The sequence below is a fragment of the Taeniopygia guttata genome, chromosome 3 (assembly GCF_048771995.1).
Source record: "Taeniopygia guttata chromosome 3, bTaeGut7.mat, whole genome shotgun sequence".
Classification (NCBI taxonomy): Eukaryota; Metazoa; Chordata; class Aves; order Passeriformes; family Estrildidae; genus Taeniopygia; species Taeniopygia guttata.
In genome coordinates, this window is record NC_133027.1 from 82,201,017 (window position 1) to 82,218,227 (window position 17,211).

Below are 17,211 nucleotides of genomic sequence, written 5' to 3' on the forward strand. Positions count from 1 at the left end.
GAAGAGTAGTAGGAGTTTCATTGACACTTTTGGGGATCAGAAGTAGAGTAATGCATTGTGCTTTTGGAAGTCTCCTTAAATTTCAACTGATTTTAATATTAAAATTAGGAAAAGACTGAAAAATCTGCCTTGGAAACGAAATTTGTAGCTGCCACTTGAGTAGGGAGACAAAATTTTCAAGTTGTAATTGGTGTTAAAATTATTGTAGTCAGAGTTAAGATGGAAAAGTATGTGTTCAGAACCGTAATAACATTGCTGTGTTTTTATTATATGTGTTTAATAATTTTACACTTTATGCAGTATCTAAGGAGAATCTCAATGTTTTATTTAAGCAAGTATTTTAAATAATTCACTGAAATTTGAAATAAAACAATCTCACTCCAAAGCCTGCTATTCAAGATCATCACTTAAATTTTTCCAAATAATAGGCAGAGCTTTATAACTAGTTAAAATAATTATCCTTTTTTTTTTTTTTCCATCATTACAGTCAACTAAGTTCCAGTTTTAAAGTAAGCTGCAGGGATAAATGTGCAATTCAGGCATTATGTGAAGGGAAGCCAATCAATGGCAACTTGGTTATTCTGTCTTGGCAGTTTATATACAGTAAAGATGGAAAGGAATTAATCTGGGGGGTTTTGTCTGTTGAACATTTGGAACACTTTTGAAATGAAGCAAAAGATCTGACAAAATGTAGGGTATCTCTGTTGTAACATTCAAATTATTAAAAACTCTCTTGACTCTTATTAAAAGCATTTATGTGCTCATAGTGCCAAAAGTTTAGTCCTATATGCTTAATAAAGTACTGGGGTTTGCCAAGGAGTTAGCTTTTAGTGCATAACCATACAAAGAAGTTACTGCTTTCATTTATGATGTTTAATAAATGGAGAGGAAAGAAACAATAAATAGAAATAAAAATCTGGTTAACTGAAAACTTTCTAGTTTGGCAAAATTTAATTCAGTATTTGTTTTGCAGTGTTGTTATATCTGTGACTGTTTACACTGATCAGCCAGTAAGTGAAGTGAAATTTATTATTCTAAAATTCAACAGCTCTCTTAGGTAAATCCTAGATGTTTCCATAATGAATCTTCAACTTTATCTTTTTCAAATGTGATATTTGTGGCTGATTTGCTAAAGCAATTATTTGAATATTTCAAAACAACTAGGATGAAAGGTATTCTGATTTCAAAGATTTGTTTGGTTTTTTAACATAAATTTGACTGGATAACTGAAGACTTTAGTGGTACACATATTGAAAAATATGGAATTAAGTTTGCCTGTACAATCTTTAAATTTAATTTCTTTCTTTTTTGCTTAACTATTTTTCACAAAAACCTTACAATTTTTAAAATATAGTTATATAATAGTTTAGCTGTTAGGCTCTGCAAGCATATGAATTTTCAGTATTTCACTGATTGTTTGTTTTTTTTTCAGCTTACCATGGATACGGTCCTATGATGGAATGCCCACAAGGCTACAAGAGAATCAATGCTACATTTTGTCAAGGTACAGTAAGTACCCAAATTGGTTGTGTTTGTTTTTAGTACTGGCTTTCTGTGACAGCTTCTTTGATATTGATGATTTAGATTAATTACTCCAGCTCATTGATTTATATTTGGGAAAAAACATTGAGTATATGTTTGACTCTTTCTAAATATTGGCAAGTCTCTAAGAGTGAATTTTTTCCTCGAGGGAAAATAACTTCTAAAACTTCTATGTATAACCTCATTTTCTTTGATGATGTATAAAGATGACTTAATAAGGATTCTTTTACTTTGTTTTTCTGTAGAAATACACTGTTTTGTCAGTTTTTTTGCTAAACAGTGGATCTGTGGAGTTATTCAGCTAAGTCAGATGAAACTAGCAATACAAAACTATTTTTGTTATCGTGAAAGTGTAGAGTAATCAGAGAACAATTATTTTGGACTCAAGAGGCTAGGCACAACAGTACTGAGAAAAGCCAGATAACATCCCTGGCAAGTGGAGATGAAAAGAATGAGTACCTGGCCATATAAAGTGACCCACCTGTTTCCAGAATGTGCATAGTTCAAGTGAGGTTGTATGGAATTAGACATGGGCTAGTTGTGTTACTCTGAGACTATTATTGCCTGGTGGCAAATACAGAAGTTATCAAAACATACAGTGTTGTGGGGTTTGCATGATCATGCAGCTACAAAGCAAGACTTGGGGCATTTGGATTCTCCTGGTCTATTGCATCTGTATCTGACAAAGCTGAAGAGAGGACCACAGACAAATGCTCATTCTTTCTGTATATCTTGGAGCACTGCACAGAGCTGCCGGATGAGGATGTAGGTAAAAGCTTAATTATTTGTCTGACTTGTTTGGCACAGCACAGGTAAACAAGAACAAGGTGCTCTGAGATGATGTAAGCAATCTTGCAGTACTGTTCTGGACAGAGATTTGGGAAGAAGAGGAAAAATGAGTTCAAGTGAATCTGATAGTGCTGTGGCCAGAATTCTTGATCAGTGTTGATACTGCAAGCGATAAAGAGGTCCCAACAAATAGTAGTGCTGATGAAGAGTCACCAAATGAAGGAATAGTTGATGTTAAAGGATATTTGTAGGCATTTTTGACATACATTTGATCTTATTTAACTGAAGATTTTCACTTTGCATGCTAGTGAGGGAATGTACAATAGCCAGGGTGCATAAAGACATTATTTGCCCACCAAAATAATAAAGTTTTTTAGAGCACTAAACACTAACATCTTGCTGTTTCACTGCTGAGGGAGATGTGATCTACCTGAGCCTACCTGTTTGCTCAGATCTCTACCTAGTAGTTTACCAGCTTGCAGGGTAGGGGCATTTGGAGGACTGGATGGGTCAAAACACTAAAAAAGTAAAGGAGAGCTGCCTATTGCATCTCAAGAGCTTGTTCCCTGCTCTGCAGTAGAAGACTATACAGTCCTTAGTTAAGGACTAAGTTAGTAAGTAAAAAGGATAGGGAGATATTGATGGCAATTTGCTAATGCAAAGTGAAAAGGAGAAGGAAGTGAGTGTCAGATTTAAATGGGCAGCCTTTTTATTCCTCAAATTAAACATGCAGATGATGGATGTATTTCAGCAAGACGCTCCAGCTATTTTGAAAGAGATTGTCTTTTCCATGTATCAGTCATGAGGTTTTTCAGAGACTGCAAAAGAGAGGTTTTCTAACTTTGACCCTGGAAAGTGTCTAGAAGATGCTATGATGGATTGGTGCCCTCGCGCAACCGTCTGAGCATGATCCAGGAGAGACAGGAGCTTTTAATATCTTCAGTAGTCACATGTATACCCCACAGAACACACAATGGTTTCAGACAGCAGCAACCCAGCAGGCATTTAAAGGCAAATAGGGCATTCTGTTTGTTTCAATGGGTTGACACTAGGTGTTGGCAAACCTTATTTCATGGAAACTAGGATAATTTTCAGGGGTTATGGACAGTTAGAAATGGTCTGGTGCATGTGAAGGTTGCCAGAAATAGGCCAGGAAGTTGTTTCACTGAGCAGTGACAGACTGATAGAGAGATATGCTCCTGGGTAGGAGCATAAGAAGGAGCTGAGTACTGCCATGGTAGTGTACAGAAATAGATCTGTACCTGGTAGGCTAATAATTGGGTTTTGCGTTGAATTTTGATAATTCTTCTCCTGACACATTTTTGTACTACATGACTAAAACTGCAAGAAATATAAGGCTTTTAACAATTTGTTTTATACCGCTATCCCAGAAGAGAGTGATCTGTAGACTCTAAATATAACTTGTAGTTGATACATGGAAATATATTATGTAGTGTTTAATCATAAAATGATAGTAGGATTATCTTACCAGCCTGTTGATGAATTTAGGATGGGGACAATCTCCTAACTTTCTGTAGAGGGATTTGGTAGTGGCTGTTGAAGGTTCCTCTTATTACTACTGAGATTTAAATAGCTCCTTTGTAATTTGCTTACTAACACACTCCAATAAGGAGATACAAATGGGAAAAAGAATACCCATGAAACAAAACTGCCATGGAATTTAGTCCTATTGAAGTAAGTAATAAGATTACCATTTTTTTTCAGAGGGTCAGCATTTTAACCTCTGTTTGAACACTCTTCAGGAAAGGAGCTTCATATGTGAAAGCTGATGGCAGAGTGCATTTCAGCCCTGAAATGGTTATTAGCATGTGCTACTCAATGGGTCAGCCAGAAGTGTCCTGTTTGTTTATCTGAAGCAGACATGCTTTTCTATAAGAGAAGAAGTCAGGGCTAATGAAGAACCCCAGACGCCAGAAGGAAACTGCTTAAGCTGCTGGTGTGGGAGGATTCATATTCCTTTAAGAATCCTTACAATTAAATTGGGAGGGAGTGGAACAGCACGTCCATATGCAAGTGTAAGTTTTAATTAGATTATTCTTTGCTGAAAGGGTACACAGGCTGTCTTGTGTTTAGAAAGGGCCAGAGATGCCAGACCAAATAGTAATGGGATATATTTCTGAATCCTTGCCTGCAGCTAAAAGAGATTGGTTTTTTTCACCTAGATGTTGTCCAACTTTCACTGCCTTTGAAAACTCAGGCCTAAAAACCTAATTAACCTGTTCTACTTCGGTTTTGCAGTCAAAAGTCTACATAGGCTTCATCAGCTAAGGGATATTAGTGTGAATAATTACTAGATCTTTTTTTTTTTCCTTTCAAGTGAGTGAACTAATATAATCAAGCATTCTTCTCTCTAATGTGTAAGTAGGACCACAAAGAACCATCTGTGGGTATGTTAATTCAAGCAGTTTAGTGTAATTACGATCAAGAAATCTTTTCCCCCCATAGTAATTATCTTTTCAATGGGGTGATTTATTACATGTACACACATGGGTGCCCTAAGGTTGTCATTAGAGACAAAATACAGCTTATCAGTGTTGCAAGTTCTTTGTTAGAATCCACATACAAAGCTAATTTCTGGTTCCCTACTTAAATTTATACTTACTGTTTCCTTAGTCTGCTAATGATTTTCTTGGAAAACTGAAATAGAATGGAAAAAACAGCTGGTGAAAAGGTTTGATTCATTTTCCAGGAAACTTAGCATATTGCCAACGGAACACTTTAGAAATCTTATCTTGAAGAACTGGAAAAATACCTGAACGCTTGTTGTTTTGCAATGAAGTAAAAAGTGCATGGAAGTTCTTGGAAAGTGCCTATATTCTTAAAATTAAATGTTTATGAGCTTGCAGAAACTAGTTACTTGAATGTTGGTAGATCAAATTCTAAAATCAATGCTCGGGGGCCTTGGAGCACTTTTCCCTTTGCTTCATCATGATTTAAGATAAATTTTGAAGGTGTATTCTTCCCTCCTACATTTGTCCCTGAAATTCAGTAATACATTTGTTTTCTCTGCATGTTGCATATTTATTTTACTCCTTTTAAGTAATAAAAGAGCTTCATTAATAAGAAATGTTGTTTAATGTTAGTCACTAAAACAACAACCGTCTTTCAAAGAAATTCTTTTGTAATGATCATAGTAAGAAATAAATATATCTCCAGAAACTGGGCTGGGTTGCTGTTTGGACGCTGATTATGTGTTTGAGAAGTGTGGCTCTGCAAACTTGCATTCTGGTAAATTCCATGCAAAAGCACAAAGCTAGTTGGACTGATTTCCTCTGCTGCTATTCTGCTAGCTCACAGAAATCAGTGGGTCATTTCTTAGAATAAGCAACTGGTTTTTCTGTGATTTTAAAAAAACATTGGAATAGTCTATTTAGCAAGAAAGCCTTGGGTTTTGTTTCTTTTACCTCTCATTCCCACTAATAAAGTTATTATTGAAACAGTCAACTATAATGGAGGCAGTTAAATCTGGACATTGTATTTTTCTTAGAGGATATTAATAGTGGTTAATGTAGCTATAGCAGAAACAGTTGGAAAGGTATTTTCTATGGTGTTAATAGGTAATTGATTATAATTGATTTTCATAAGGAGAATAAAATCTGATGCCTGCATATTGAGTCGATTTGGAGGTCAGACAGATGGCACTTGCAGTGAAGCCTAGTATTTAACTTACCAGAATGTATCAAATTTTCACAATTGACATAAATTAAATGTTGCAGTCTAAATTTACAGCATGATTTATTATGCATATTAAAGCACTTACAGCATGAAAACATCTATCAAGTCACATATTACTAAATAACATTTAATGACTGACCACTAGGTCATTTTTAATTAAGAAGTTGCCTAAATACTTTGGCAAATTTGACTTAGTATATAATTGATCTAGACAGCTTTCTTTGCTTAAATACAGCAAAGTGTTTTAAGGGTGCGTGGGTCTTATTGAAAGGCAAGTTGTTCTCTTTGCATCAGAATGGGACAAATATTTTCCATTTGGTTTTATTACTTAGTAATTTAAACAAAGTCAGTCAGTTTTAGATAAACATAGAGGTAGGATTTCAGAGCTAACTGTAGAAGTCCCCCTTCAGAAATGTATCTTTCCACAGTGCTTAGGCCTGTAGTCAGCTACTGAGATTGCTTAAAACAGGTGTCCTCCAGCACCAGCCCCTTGGGACCAAGGGGGTAAGATGGGATGCAGTCTCTAGCCATAAGTTTATTCTGAATAGTTCCGTGATGTTACCAGGGCTGTGGTGGTCTGACTAGAAATCCTTACTTTTAGAAGTTCCTATTCTTCGTCCAAATTTTATAAGAACCTTCTGGATATCATGACTGTCTTAGCTGAAAGTGGTTGCATATTTAGTTTTTCATGCCTTGTTATGTGTTTTATTAAAAATGGTAAAATTATATGTTGTTTTCTTCTAATGCATGTAATGTGACTTCGAAAACTGGACTTGTTCATTGTTTTTAGAGTGATATTCATTCATGTAATCAAAAATTACCTACCAAATGGCAAACTCAATGATACAAGAGAGATCTATTGTTTCAGAAGAGGCATTATTTTTTTAATTTATACTAAATCACTTAAAATTTTCGTAAACAAGTCTGAAGAATGTTAAATGCCTTTTTTAGTTACTTCAGCATAAAATAGTAATAAAATCAAACCTCAGTCCCATTTTGATAGTGGAACCTATCCTTTCCAAGCTGTCAATTCTCCTGAAAAGAAATTTGACTGCATTGTTTATATCAATAGTAGCAGTGGTCTCTTTCAAAAAATAAAGGCTATTTTTTTGTGTTTACTTTGTTCAAAATTCTTGCAGTAACCCCTGACCTTTTTGAATTCATAGACTGCTTTTCTTGAGTAAAAATGTTTTCTTTAAAATGAATAGATAGATTTAAATAATGTAATATCAGAAGATTGCGGAACAAAATAATAAACATGTACATTCGGTTGTAAATATAGTTAAGATTTCCAAGCAGCAGTGATTTTGATAAGCACAAATTCAATGTGCTAAGGCTGTAAATGAAAGAATTAATTTAATTTTATAGGAATGTTTCAAATTCCTGCATTCTCTAACCAAATATGGGCATTGCTCACTATCCAAAAAGGGTGGGCAGTGGCTTTGCTCCATGTGTCCGAATGACTGACTAGTCTGGAGGCAGAGAAGACAGCTTTACACCACCCCAGCATTTCTGCATTAGGCCAGCTGGGCCTGGGTGGTCTAAGGAGCTGTTGTAATGGCTAACACAGCCAAAACACAGTGAACTTCTCTTCCTAAATAGCCTTACAGCTGGAAGCTGCCAAAGGGTAACGCTGCAGAGCTGATACTCCAACCATCAGCTTTTGTAGTGTGCTCTGTAGCAGAGCAGCTCTCTGCTGATCAGCAGTCCTTCTGCACTACTTTGCTTGGCTGTAGCAGCCATCACCTTCAGGCTGTATTGGCCTGTTAACGTGTAGAACAGAAGCAGGCTGTAAGGCATTTCCATATTTGCTTGGTATTTCAGTAAAAGGGGAAATTAAAAGAGGTTAATGTTGTAGTAAATAACTGCATGTTTTACAGTAACCAAGTAAAGCATATTCTTTAAAACAGTAAGTGACAGGTACAGATCTCATTTTAAGCAGGCACAGGAATTTTTCCTAGGATTGGATGTTTACACTTAGCATGGTTTGTTATTCTTGGATAAAGGATACTCAGGCTGTGTTAAATGTCATTAATCCTGGAATAAAGCTGAAATGATTCACTTCCTGGATGTGATTGAATTAGGTATAACATAGCTCAAGGAAATGTGAGAGAACTTGCTTGTAGGTTTCCAGTAAAGAACCAAAGTACTGTTGAACAGTAGATAATGCAGTCACAAGCACTGTTTTAATCTAATTTAAAAGCCAGTGTAGAATTGGAGAATGCAAGCAGAATATTAGAAGTTGAGACCTTCTGCAGCATGTCCTCCCCTCCAGCACAGAGTTCTGTGCTTTGTCATTCAGTTGAGACAGAGATTGTACTTTTCTGAACATAAATACCTTTACATTAGCAAGAGGGAGACCTTCCATTAGGTGTGAAAATGTTTGTCACTGAAATTTAAGTACCTTAGGACAGAATTTGAAGTCTTGGTTGATGCATTTCTTTTTCAGTCATCGTGTATGTAAGACAGTTGAACGAGTAAATCCGTACTTGAGGAACTACAGGGGGAGATTTGAAAAACCACTGGGGGTTTTGATCTTTAGGCAAGCAAGAGCTGTTTAGAAAAGTGTAACAGATAAGAGTTAGGTTGTTTTTCAGAAGCTTCCTGCATTTTTTATTTCTTCTGGAGTGTTCAGTCCTTCTCTAAATTGCAGTTATTAGAAGAAAATAGGTGATATTAACTGCTGTTGCCTGCACTTAGACTGAACGAAATTTAGTTTAGTAGTGTGATACTCAGCCCATGCAAATGTCTATGTGTGGTCATGAGTAAAAACATCTGATTGTGTTAAATATATGTGGACCAAGATTCTAGTAAAGTGCTTTGGGAGATTTCTAATATGAAATCTTGACGATTGCCTTACACTGGACAAAAATCCAATTAAAATTTCCTTGTGAACATTCATAGAAAGCAAGAAGAAAAAAACATGAGCAAAATAAATTTTCTTTTTGTTATCTGACTTACCAATTCATTTTCATATTTTATCTTCTAATGATGGATGTAAAGTTCTTAGAAGACAAAAGATGAACATGAATTGGTAAGTCAGATAACAAAAAGAAAACTTGGTTTTGCCTTCGTAAAGCTATATAATTAACATGGTTTATAACAAGTTCAATGATACTGTGTGCTTACTTGTTTAAATGAACACCATCTTATATTGTTCCCACCTTCCTGCTTTGCTTGGTTGGTTTTGAGGGTTATTTTTTTCTTGTTGGAGTTTTTTAATTCATGAAGATCGTACTGTGCTCATAGTTGTACTCTCCACATAAGCAGACAGGCGTGCAGTTAGAAAATGGCTGTTACACCTTGCTTTTTTTCACCAGGAAATTCAGTGGCAGTGCGTCATTAACACATTGCATTTTCTGAGAGCAGGCTGACCTAACACCCAGAAGACCTATAGAAATATGTGGGAAGGTATCAAACACCAACTGTTGTTGTTAAGAGAGCCTGTTTTAAATTCTCCTTAGTGGGACAGATTAGCAGAAGTTTAGTTACAGTGTTTGGGTTATTTGAAGCTGAGAGCACGGTGGTGGCTCTGGAGAGCATGGTGGCTGACCTCAGCATGTATCAAGCTATGCTTAGAAAAGGTTACAGGAGGAGCTGAGTCACAGCAGACTCATCTGGGCTGCAGCATCACTGTTAAGACCCTGGTTGTGACAAAGCCTCTGTGTATTTGGGTGAACTTGTGAGAGAAGAGTCGCCAACAGGGCCACTGGGATGGCATTTGGCTTCCACTGCCATCTCAACTGATTGTAATGATGAGTCAGACTTCCATGGGGATGGACTACTGAATCCAGGGACACAGTGTGCCAAGGACCAGTTCCACATATTTAGCATGGATAATACAGAAGGGTAACAACCAAGGGTCAGGCTGTCAGTCAACACAGAATTGACAGTGCTTCTTTCATGCCAGTGGGATTATTCCCATTTATTACCATTGAGAAAGAGTCAAGTCATTCATATTATCAAACACCAACTGTTAAAAAGTCAATGATTTACTTACCAGTTCTGTATAAATTATAAATGACAGTGCTTATTGTAAGAGCTCATTATGGAGCCATGTGAGGTGCTGTGTGGAATATCTCCTTGTTTGAATTCTCTAGTTTTTGTATCACTGGTACAGAGGCTTTTTACCAATGGATCTACATTTCTTTTCTCAAAAACTGAAAGTCTATATTGAGTTGGTCTTCAGAAAGCTTTATTTGCATATGTGTGGTTTTATAGTACTGCTACCTGGCCCCTTAGTATTTTCTCTGTGTAGATGAAGGCACTTAATCAAATTACTCCTCAAGCATGCCATCAGTTTGTGCTTCTGCAAAAAATGTAATTTAGACATTTTTCTCTAGTTTTTACAATGGAGGAAATTAATTCTTATTCCTAATCTAATGTAAAATTGAAATATTTTTAATGTCCATATACAAGAATTAGAGGGCTAAAAAAAAAGTCTGCTAATCTTGAATCAGATTTCCATTCAAGCTGCTTGAACAAGTTGATTCCAATGCAATTTGCACAGCTGGGCAGGCTGGCAGGTGATAGGAAACAGTTTGGATAGGTGGCCTTTTATCACAGCCTGAAGTGAAGTAGGTAGTAAATCTGGGAGGGAATTTTTTTTTCTGCTCAAGTTGTTAAATAAACACTATTCCTATGTGTATATATGTTTCTTTTGAAAATGAGAGGTATTTTGGTTTTTTGTTTATCGGCTTCTGGCTTGTTTCTGTGGAATCCCTAGATGAGCTTGTGTAATTCAGTATAGAGCATCAGCTCAGTTATTCTATGAGCTCATTGAGAAGACATGACCAGGAAAAGAGGCATTAAAATACACTGTAATTAAGTTATGCAGAGGCACTGGAACATGCACGATGAAGTTAACTTTAAAAAATTGGACAAATTTAGAAAAATTAATGTCTTTATCAGTAACTCTAGAAGAAATGTTAGTTGATATTTACATATGTATGAGCTGGTTCTTAAATGTAGCAGTGCCCACACTAAATAGCAATAGCAGAGCTCATGTGAGTGGGGAATTATGTTTTTAGTACAAGACATACAAGAATAGTTTATCTGTAAAGAGATTGAATACGGAGGCAATAATGACAGCATCTGTGAATGTTTCCTGCAGAATAGTTGAATCATTTGGAAAAAAGGATGATTGTGTATTCTTAATTATAGGAAAATCTCATGTATCCACAAACCAGCCACTCCAGGAAATAATGCCTTGAGACATTCGTACTTCTAATATTCAAATAATAAAGTCTGTCCATATATAGGTTTCTTAACATTCCTTTAAATGAAGGTGGACACAAATGAGTAAAGTGAAGAATGCATCACTAATAATTTTTAACATTGAAAATACAAATGCACTTATGTTAAGCCATGTAATTACTTATCTTGCTTAAAAACATATAGAAGGGTGGAATTATTCTCCTAGATAGAAAGAAAAAGTGCCATCCATTCATGCTGACATATATGTAAATAGCAGTGTATTTTAATGATTAACAAACAAGAGACTTAGTCTTTTTACTGAAAATAAGAATTGAAAAATCTAAGTCAAATTGTCATTATTTAAAATAAGCTGTTTTCTTTGCTGATGTAAAAAAAAAGTTGTTTTCATTAGAAAAAGCATTTCTGCTAATTTGAATTCCAGAAAAAGTCATTAAAAAATTGATACATTATGTGTATCGCTTGGCATTTATCTTCCATTTTCCTGCAGTCATATACGTTAATTTTCCTTTAAAGAAAAACATATACTGAGAATTTGGAAAGGGAGAAAGTTGTTTAAAAATGTCTGGGTATTGCAATGTAGGAAGTAGAGAAATTATTTTCATTATGTGTATCAATTTCTCCTGTGTTTTTCCTCTTCCTCCAAAATCTGTATGTCGTTTTCGTTCATAAGTGTATGTGTGATTTGTGTAATTGTGTTGGGGATTTTCATTTTGAAATGAACCCAGATAATGACATTTTTGCTGTACTCAGAGTAAAGGATACTGTGTCTTCCTCTAGCTTATTTCTGGCATCAGAGAAAATGCTTTATCAAAGCAAGTAAAATCATTCTGTGGTTTAGCATTTGAAGACTGATCTGACAACCCAAATTGCCAACAGATAGAAAATTCAACAGAGGGTTCTTGAGTGTTCCAGTATTTTCTTTGTATTAGCTTCTTGATATTTCAGAGTCTTTTTTTCCACCAGGTCCTAGTTGAGCCTAATTTTAGAAAATAGAACATTAGTAATATGTCCTTTCCTCCCAACAACTTTACAGCAGCATCCTGTGTTTCTATTTAGGGATGTTTCAATAATGTCTTTAGTTTGCTAACTTTTAAGATTTAAGTTCATTTCTCCAATGCTCACAAATTATAATGGTATTGAAGTAGTGATAATCTTCCTTCTGGGATCAGTTGGGACTGATGTCGATGCCTTCGATCACATTTTGAGATTTCAGGGTAAAAGAACCTAGTCTGATGAAGAAACTTCATAAAATTCAAGTGCATCTGAAAATGTCTAGTTTTATAAATATTCTGTATTAATGCAATCCTTATATAAGATCCTCCTGTTCTTATATGGGATGTCATCCTGCTTAAACATTGGACAGGACAAAAAGTAGACTGCTGTACAAAAATATTTCAGCAGCTTTTTCTGCTCTTTTCTTATACCATTCTCCTCTTTAAATAGTCCACTCCCTCTGAGGTCAGAAAGTCATATAGTCTGGGAATTTCACTTGAAAATTCCTTTGAGGCAGAGCTGATCCTTTGTAATTCATGTGGTTTTCATCACATTTCATCCAAAGTTCTAGGATATAAATTATTACTGCTTGTCATATGCAGCTAAGTGCATAGAAGTGAAGTTTATCCAGGTGGTGTCAAGATATTATATTAGGTATAGCACTGGAAGAGCTGAGGGATAAGCTCAACACAGTATTTAGGAAAAAAATGTGCCTGATACGGCAACTTCCAGAGTCTGCTGTACTGTGCACTCTTGTGTCATGGGACAGGTAGCCAAACTAATGGAGAAAAATGAAGAAAGAATCTTTCTATAGGTTTCCAAATGAAAACTTTGGCACATCTGTTACATTTTGTATATTCAACCTCTTACACTTAGTGATGGTATTGAGTTAGGAAGCAACATACAATGAGGTCAAATATCATGAGGTTGGTATTATAAAAGCTAAAAGGAAAGATAATAAATATTCTATATTTTAGCTAAATGAAATTTCTAACTTCTACATGAAGTTTGTTTACCCAGCAAGTAGGTGATTTTTCCTAGCCTTAAGGGAGGAAGGAAAAGTCTGATGGAAAATAATATATTTAAATATTTTAATGTAGGTCTGTTTCAATCTACTCTCTCAATTTTTTCTGAAAGAAGAGACCGCAATTTATGACACAGATAATTATAAATTAGAGGATTTTTTAATTTAATTTTTTTTTTACTTTTTTGATGTTTGGATTATCAATGAAAACTATGTTGTTGCTGTCCCCTGAAATAAAAACCTAGTTTGGCTGACTGAGTTACAGATGGTATCCAGATGATTACTAGAAAGGTCCTGTTTTAAGAGTAAGTGAACTGCAAATGCAACCATGAATGTGATATAGACCTGAGGCCCAATGCTTGGGGAATGGGAGGATTTTTCAGTCAGACCCTGAAAGCAACACTTGCACAGGTGGCCTAGTAAACTTTATTAAAGCAGTTCACAGAATCGCAGAACATGCAGAGGTGGAAGGGACCCACAACGGTCAGAGATTCCAACTCCTGGCCCTGCACAGCACCATTCCCAGGAATCACACCTGGTGCCTAAGAGTGTTGTCCAAACACTTCTTGAACTCTGTCAGGCTGGTGCAGTGACCACTTCCCTGGGGAGCTGTTCCAGTAATAAACCCTGTGGGGTGAAGAACCTTTTCCTAATATCCAACCTAAACCTCCCCTGACACAACTTCAGGCCATTCCCTTGGGTGCTGTCACTGATCATCACAGAGCAGAAATCGGTCTCTGCCCCTCCCCTTCCCCCATGAGGAAGCTGTAGCTGCAGTGAGGTCTCCCCTCAGTCTCCTCCAGGCTGAACAGACCAAATGGCCTCAGCTGCTCTTCATACGGCTTCTCAAGGTCCTCCACCATCCTCATGGTCGTCCTTTGGACACTCTCTAATAGCATTTGGGCTACAGATGATGTTTTTGCATTGCTTTTCTTTCAGCATAATGGACCATTGAACACTCTTAAATATAAATACTAATAAAAAACTCTATTAAGTGTGGCAAGCAGTGTTCTACCCTTTGTAAAATATATTAGATTGGTGAAAACTTGTCTCTTTGAATGTTCTTGTGAGCTGTGTTGAGTTGTACAAGCAATCATCTAGTCAGGAGAAGATGGGTTGATAAGCCTCTCAAAGTGTATTTGTTTTTCTAATTCAGAGTACTTAAGAATGATGTATAAATATAATTATGTTTCTGTTATGTTCTCAGCAATGTTTTAAAAGGTTATAAATCACATGTCTGTATAGGGAAAAGTGTTGATTAGAGTGTTAACTTGTAACAGTTATCCTTCATATATTTTTAAAAAATGAGAGAACTTCTGAAGAAAGAGAAATATTAGTACATGTTTCAGCATCTGATTTTTTTCAATTTTCTCACAGATATCAATGAGTGTCAGTTACAGGGAGTATGCCCTAATGGTGAGTGCTTGAATACCATGGGCAGCTACAGATGTACCTGCAAAATGGGATTTGTTCCAGATCCTACCCTCTCAAGATGCATACGTAAGTAATACTGCTAGTCAAAGTACCAAATTAGATAATTAGTTACATTTCAGATGAAGATTTGACTGGCCCCAACTATTCTCATCTGTCACCTTCCTTTTTCTGTCCCCAACTCATATTCTCAGTTTATTCACTTTATTTACTTAGTCTCAATGCTCCTGCCTCTTTTCGGTTTCTTTGTCCTGGAAACCTTGATCTCCACTGGTGGCTGCCCGGGATCCTTTCTGTCTTTTCCTGATTTTCTTGTCACCAAATCTTTTAAGGCCATCTCCAGCTCCCATGTACATTTTTCAGTAGCCTGGAGTTTCCACTTTTTTCTTCTACTCCTCTCTGCTAGTCTCAGCCAAAATCATCTTTGTATCATGCTCTCCCCTTTTCCACCTCTGCAGCTTTGATCTGGGTTGTTTCCATTAATAAAGATATAGCCCAGGATGGTCTTTGGCACATTTTCCTTTTTATTAAGAAGATTTGAAAATTAAGAGATAATTAGGAGAAAGAAATGTTGTGAATGACATGAATGCAAATATTTCCCTCTATTAGTTAGCTTTTACTTTGGTTACAGTCGATGATGTCTGCAAGAAGAAAAGACAACGTAGGGAACAATTAAATTTTTCTTTTTTTTTTTTTTGGTGAAGAATATGTACAAGTGAAAAGTAGCTATAATACTATGTTCTTTCTCTGAGCTATCTTTAAATTTATAAAATATAGTCTCAAGTCAGGGGTGAGTTGTTTTTTTTTCCTAGCTCAACTATCTTATGCTACTAGTTAATGACACTCAATTGCTGAGAGAGCTTCTCAGCGGTTTGAAGAACTTCCTACTGCTTTGCAGTTGAATACCAGAAGAAAGGAGTTGGTTGTTGGGTTTTGGTTTTGCTTTTACATGTCATGTTGAAAATCAGGTATCTGCCTTTTTTGAGTTATGTGAACATGTTACGCAGAATTGTTAACTGTATGTTAATGTAGATGCATGAATTAGAAAGCTGGATGGACCTTAGCTTTCTGTTACCTCATACTAATCATAGCTCATGGCTCTTCCACATTAAAACTAAGCACAGCAAAATGTAAATATGTACTCTTTTATGAAAAAAAATGTCATGTATGATACTTAAAGCTTTTGCAGATTTACTGATTTAGCTTACTTATAGATAGACATTGCTTTGGCTTTACAACTTGACACAACTGTGTAGTGCCAGTGGCTCGTCTTCAGAAGCTGTGTGCAAGTGAGAGAGATGTTTCTCACTCTTTAGTGTGACAGCATGGCAATCGCTGGTTTTGAATTTACTTTTTGTTGGTTTTTCTTTCTTTCAAATACTTCTTATCCTTGATCTAGAGTAATCTGGAGTGTTTGATGCAAAAGAAGAATTTTTAATGTTGTGATTCTCATCTGAGATAGGTGTTTGAAATAAAACTTCTGCTGACAGAATATTGATCTGTTTAAGTGGTGTTGGAAATCTAGTGGTGTTTCTCTGTTTTGCTTTTCATGTGAACAGTACCATCCTCTCTTCCACTTTCATTGCAGCTGATAACCCTGTAGTTGCTGAAGAGAAAGGACCCTGCTACCGGTTTGTTAGTGCAGGAAAGCAGTGCATGCATCCTCTTTCTGTGCAGCTCAGCAAGCAGCTTTGCTGTTGCAGTGTTGGCAAAGCCTGGGGCCCACACTGTGAGAAGTGTCCACTGCCAGGAACAGGTAAGAACTTCCCACTAAAAATACAAGCTCTTGGCCCCTGCCCCCTAGTTTGTTACGTGTGCTTTTAAAAAAAAACAAAACAACCACAGAGTATATACTTCAGATAGAGGAAAAGTAACCCAAAATGTAGTTAATACTCTGCAATTGTTAAATGCTCTGGTGAAACAATGGCAGCTTTTGAGAATTCAGTTACAGAGCAACATGGGATGTAGTTTGAATTACAAGTAGTTAGTAGGATATGCATGGTAACATCTCGGCTTTCTCACCTTCCTTCATATCTTTACCATCCATTTTGAGGAATATGCTATTCCTTACTTGACACATAAAGCTCTCTTGTGTTATGAATGTTCCCTTGGAGTTCTGCTGTTATTTAAATATATAAGGAGTTTAAAAATATCAGCCTGTTTGGTCACCACTCTCACTTTGGCTGGTTATTGATTAAGATACCACATATTATAGATACCGATTGCTAGTTTTCAAGTATTTTTTACTCCCTGATGTTACTTAAAACTTAAATGCCCATGGAGTCTTTAACGAAAATCAATTTAATATTATGGTTTTTTCCAAATGTATGGTCAAAATAATCTGTTTTAGAAGCATCATTGCTTGTTTTAATATACATGATGTCCAGTCTCTTGAGTATTTTATCTCAGGTATTTGTAGTGACAATCCACTGTGCTTACTTGAAGCTGCTGCTGCAGATGTCACTGTCGTGATACAGGTCATGTATTTCTCTGAAGTATTTTGTAAAGATTTACATTTT

The 17,211-nt window shown here is 36.1% G+C and overlaps 1 protein-coding gene across 14 annotated transcripts in view; it reads left to right on the forward strand.

The window, feature by feature from the left end:
- Window positions 1-17,211, forward strand: part of LTBP1 (latent transforming growth factor beta binding protein 1) — a 184,451-nt gene that overhangs the window by 102,146 nt on the left and 65,094 nt on the right. For all 14 annotated transcript variants that reach the window (XM_012572450.5, XM_030268501.4, XM_030268499.4 and 11 more), the window contains 3 exons: window positions 1,433-1,504; window positions 14,639-14,761; window positions 16,281-16,448. In XM_012572450.5, the coding sequence (XP_012427904.5) occupies window positions 1,433-1,504; window positions 14,639-14,761; window positions 16,281-16,448 (363 nt within the window). The remainder of the gene's footprint in view (window positions 1-1,432; window positions 1,505-14,638; window positions 14,762-16,280; window positions 16,449-17,211) is intronic.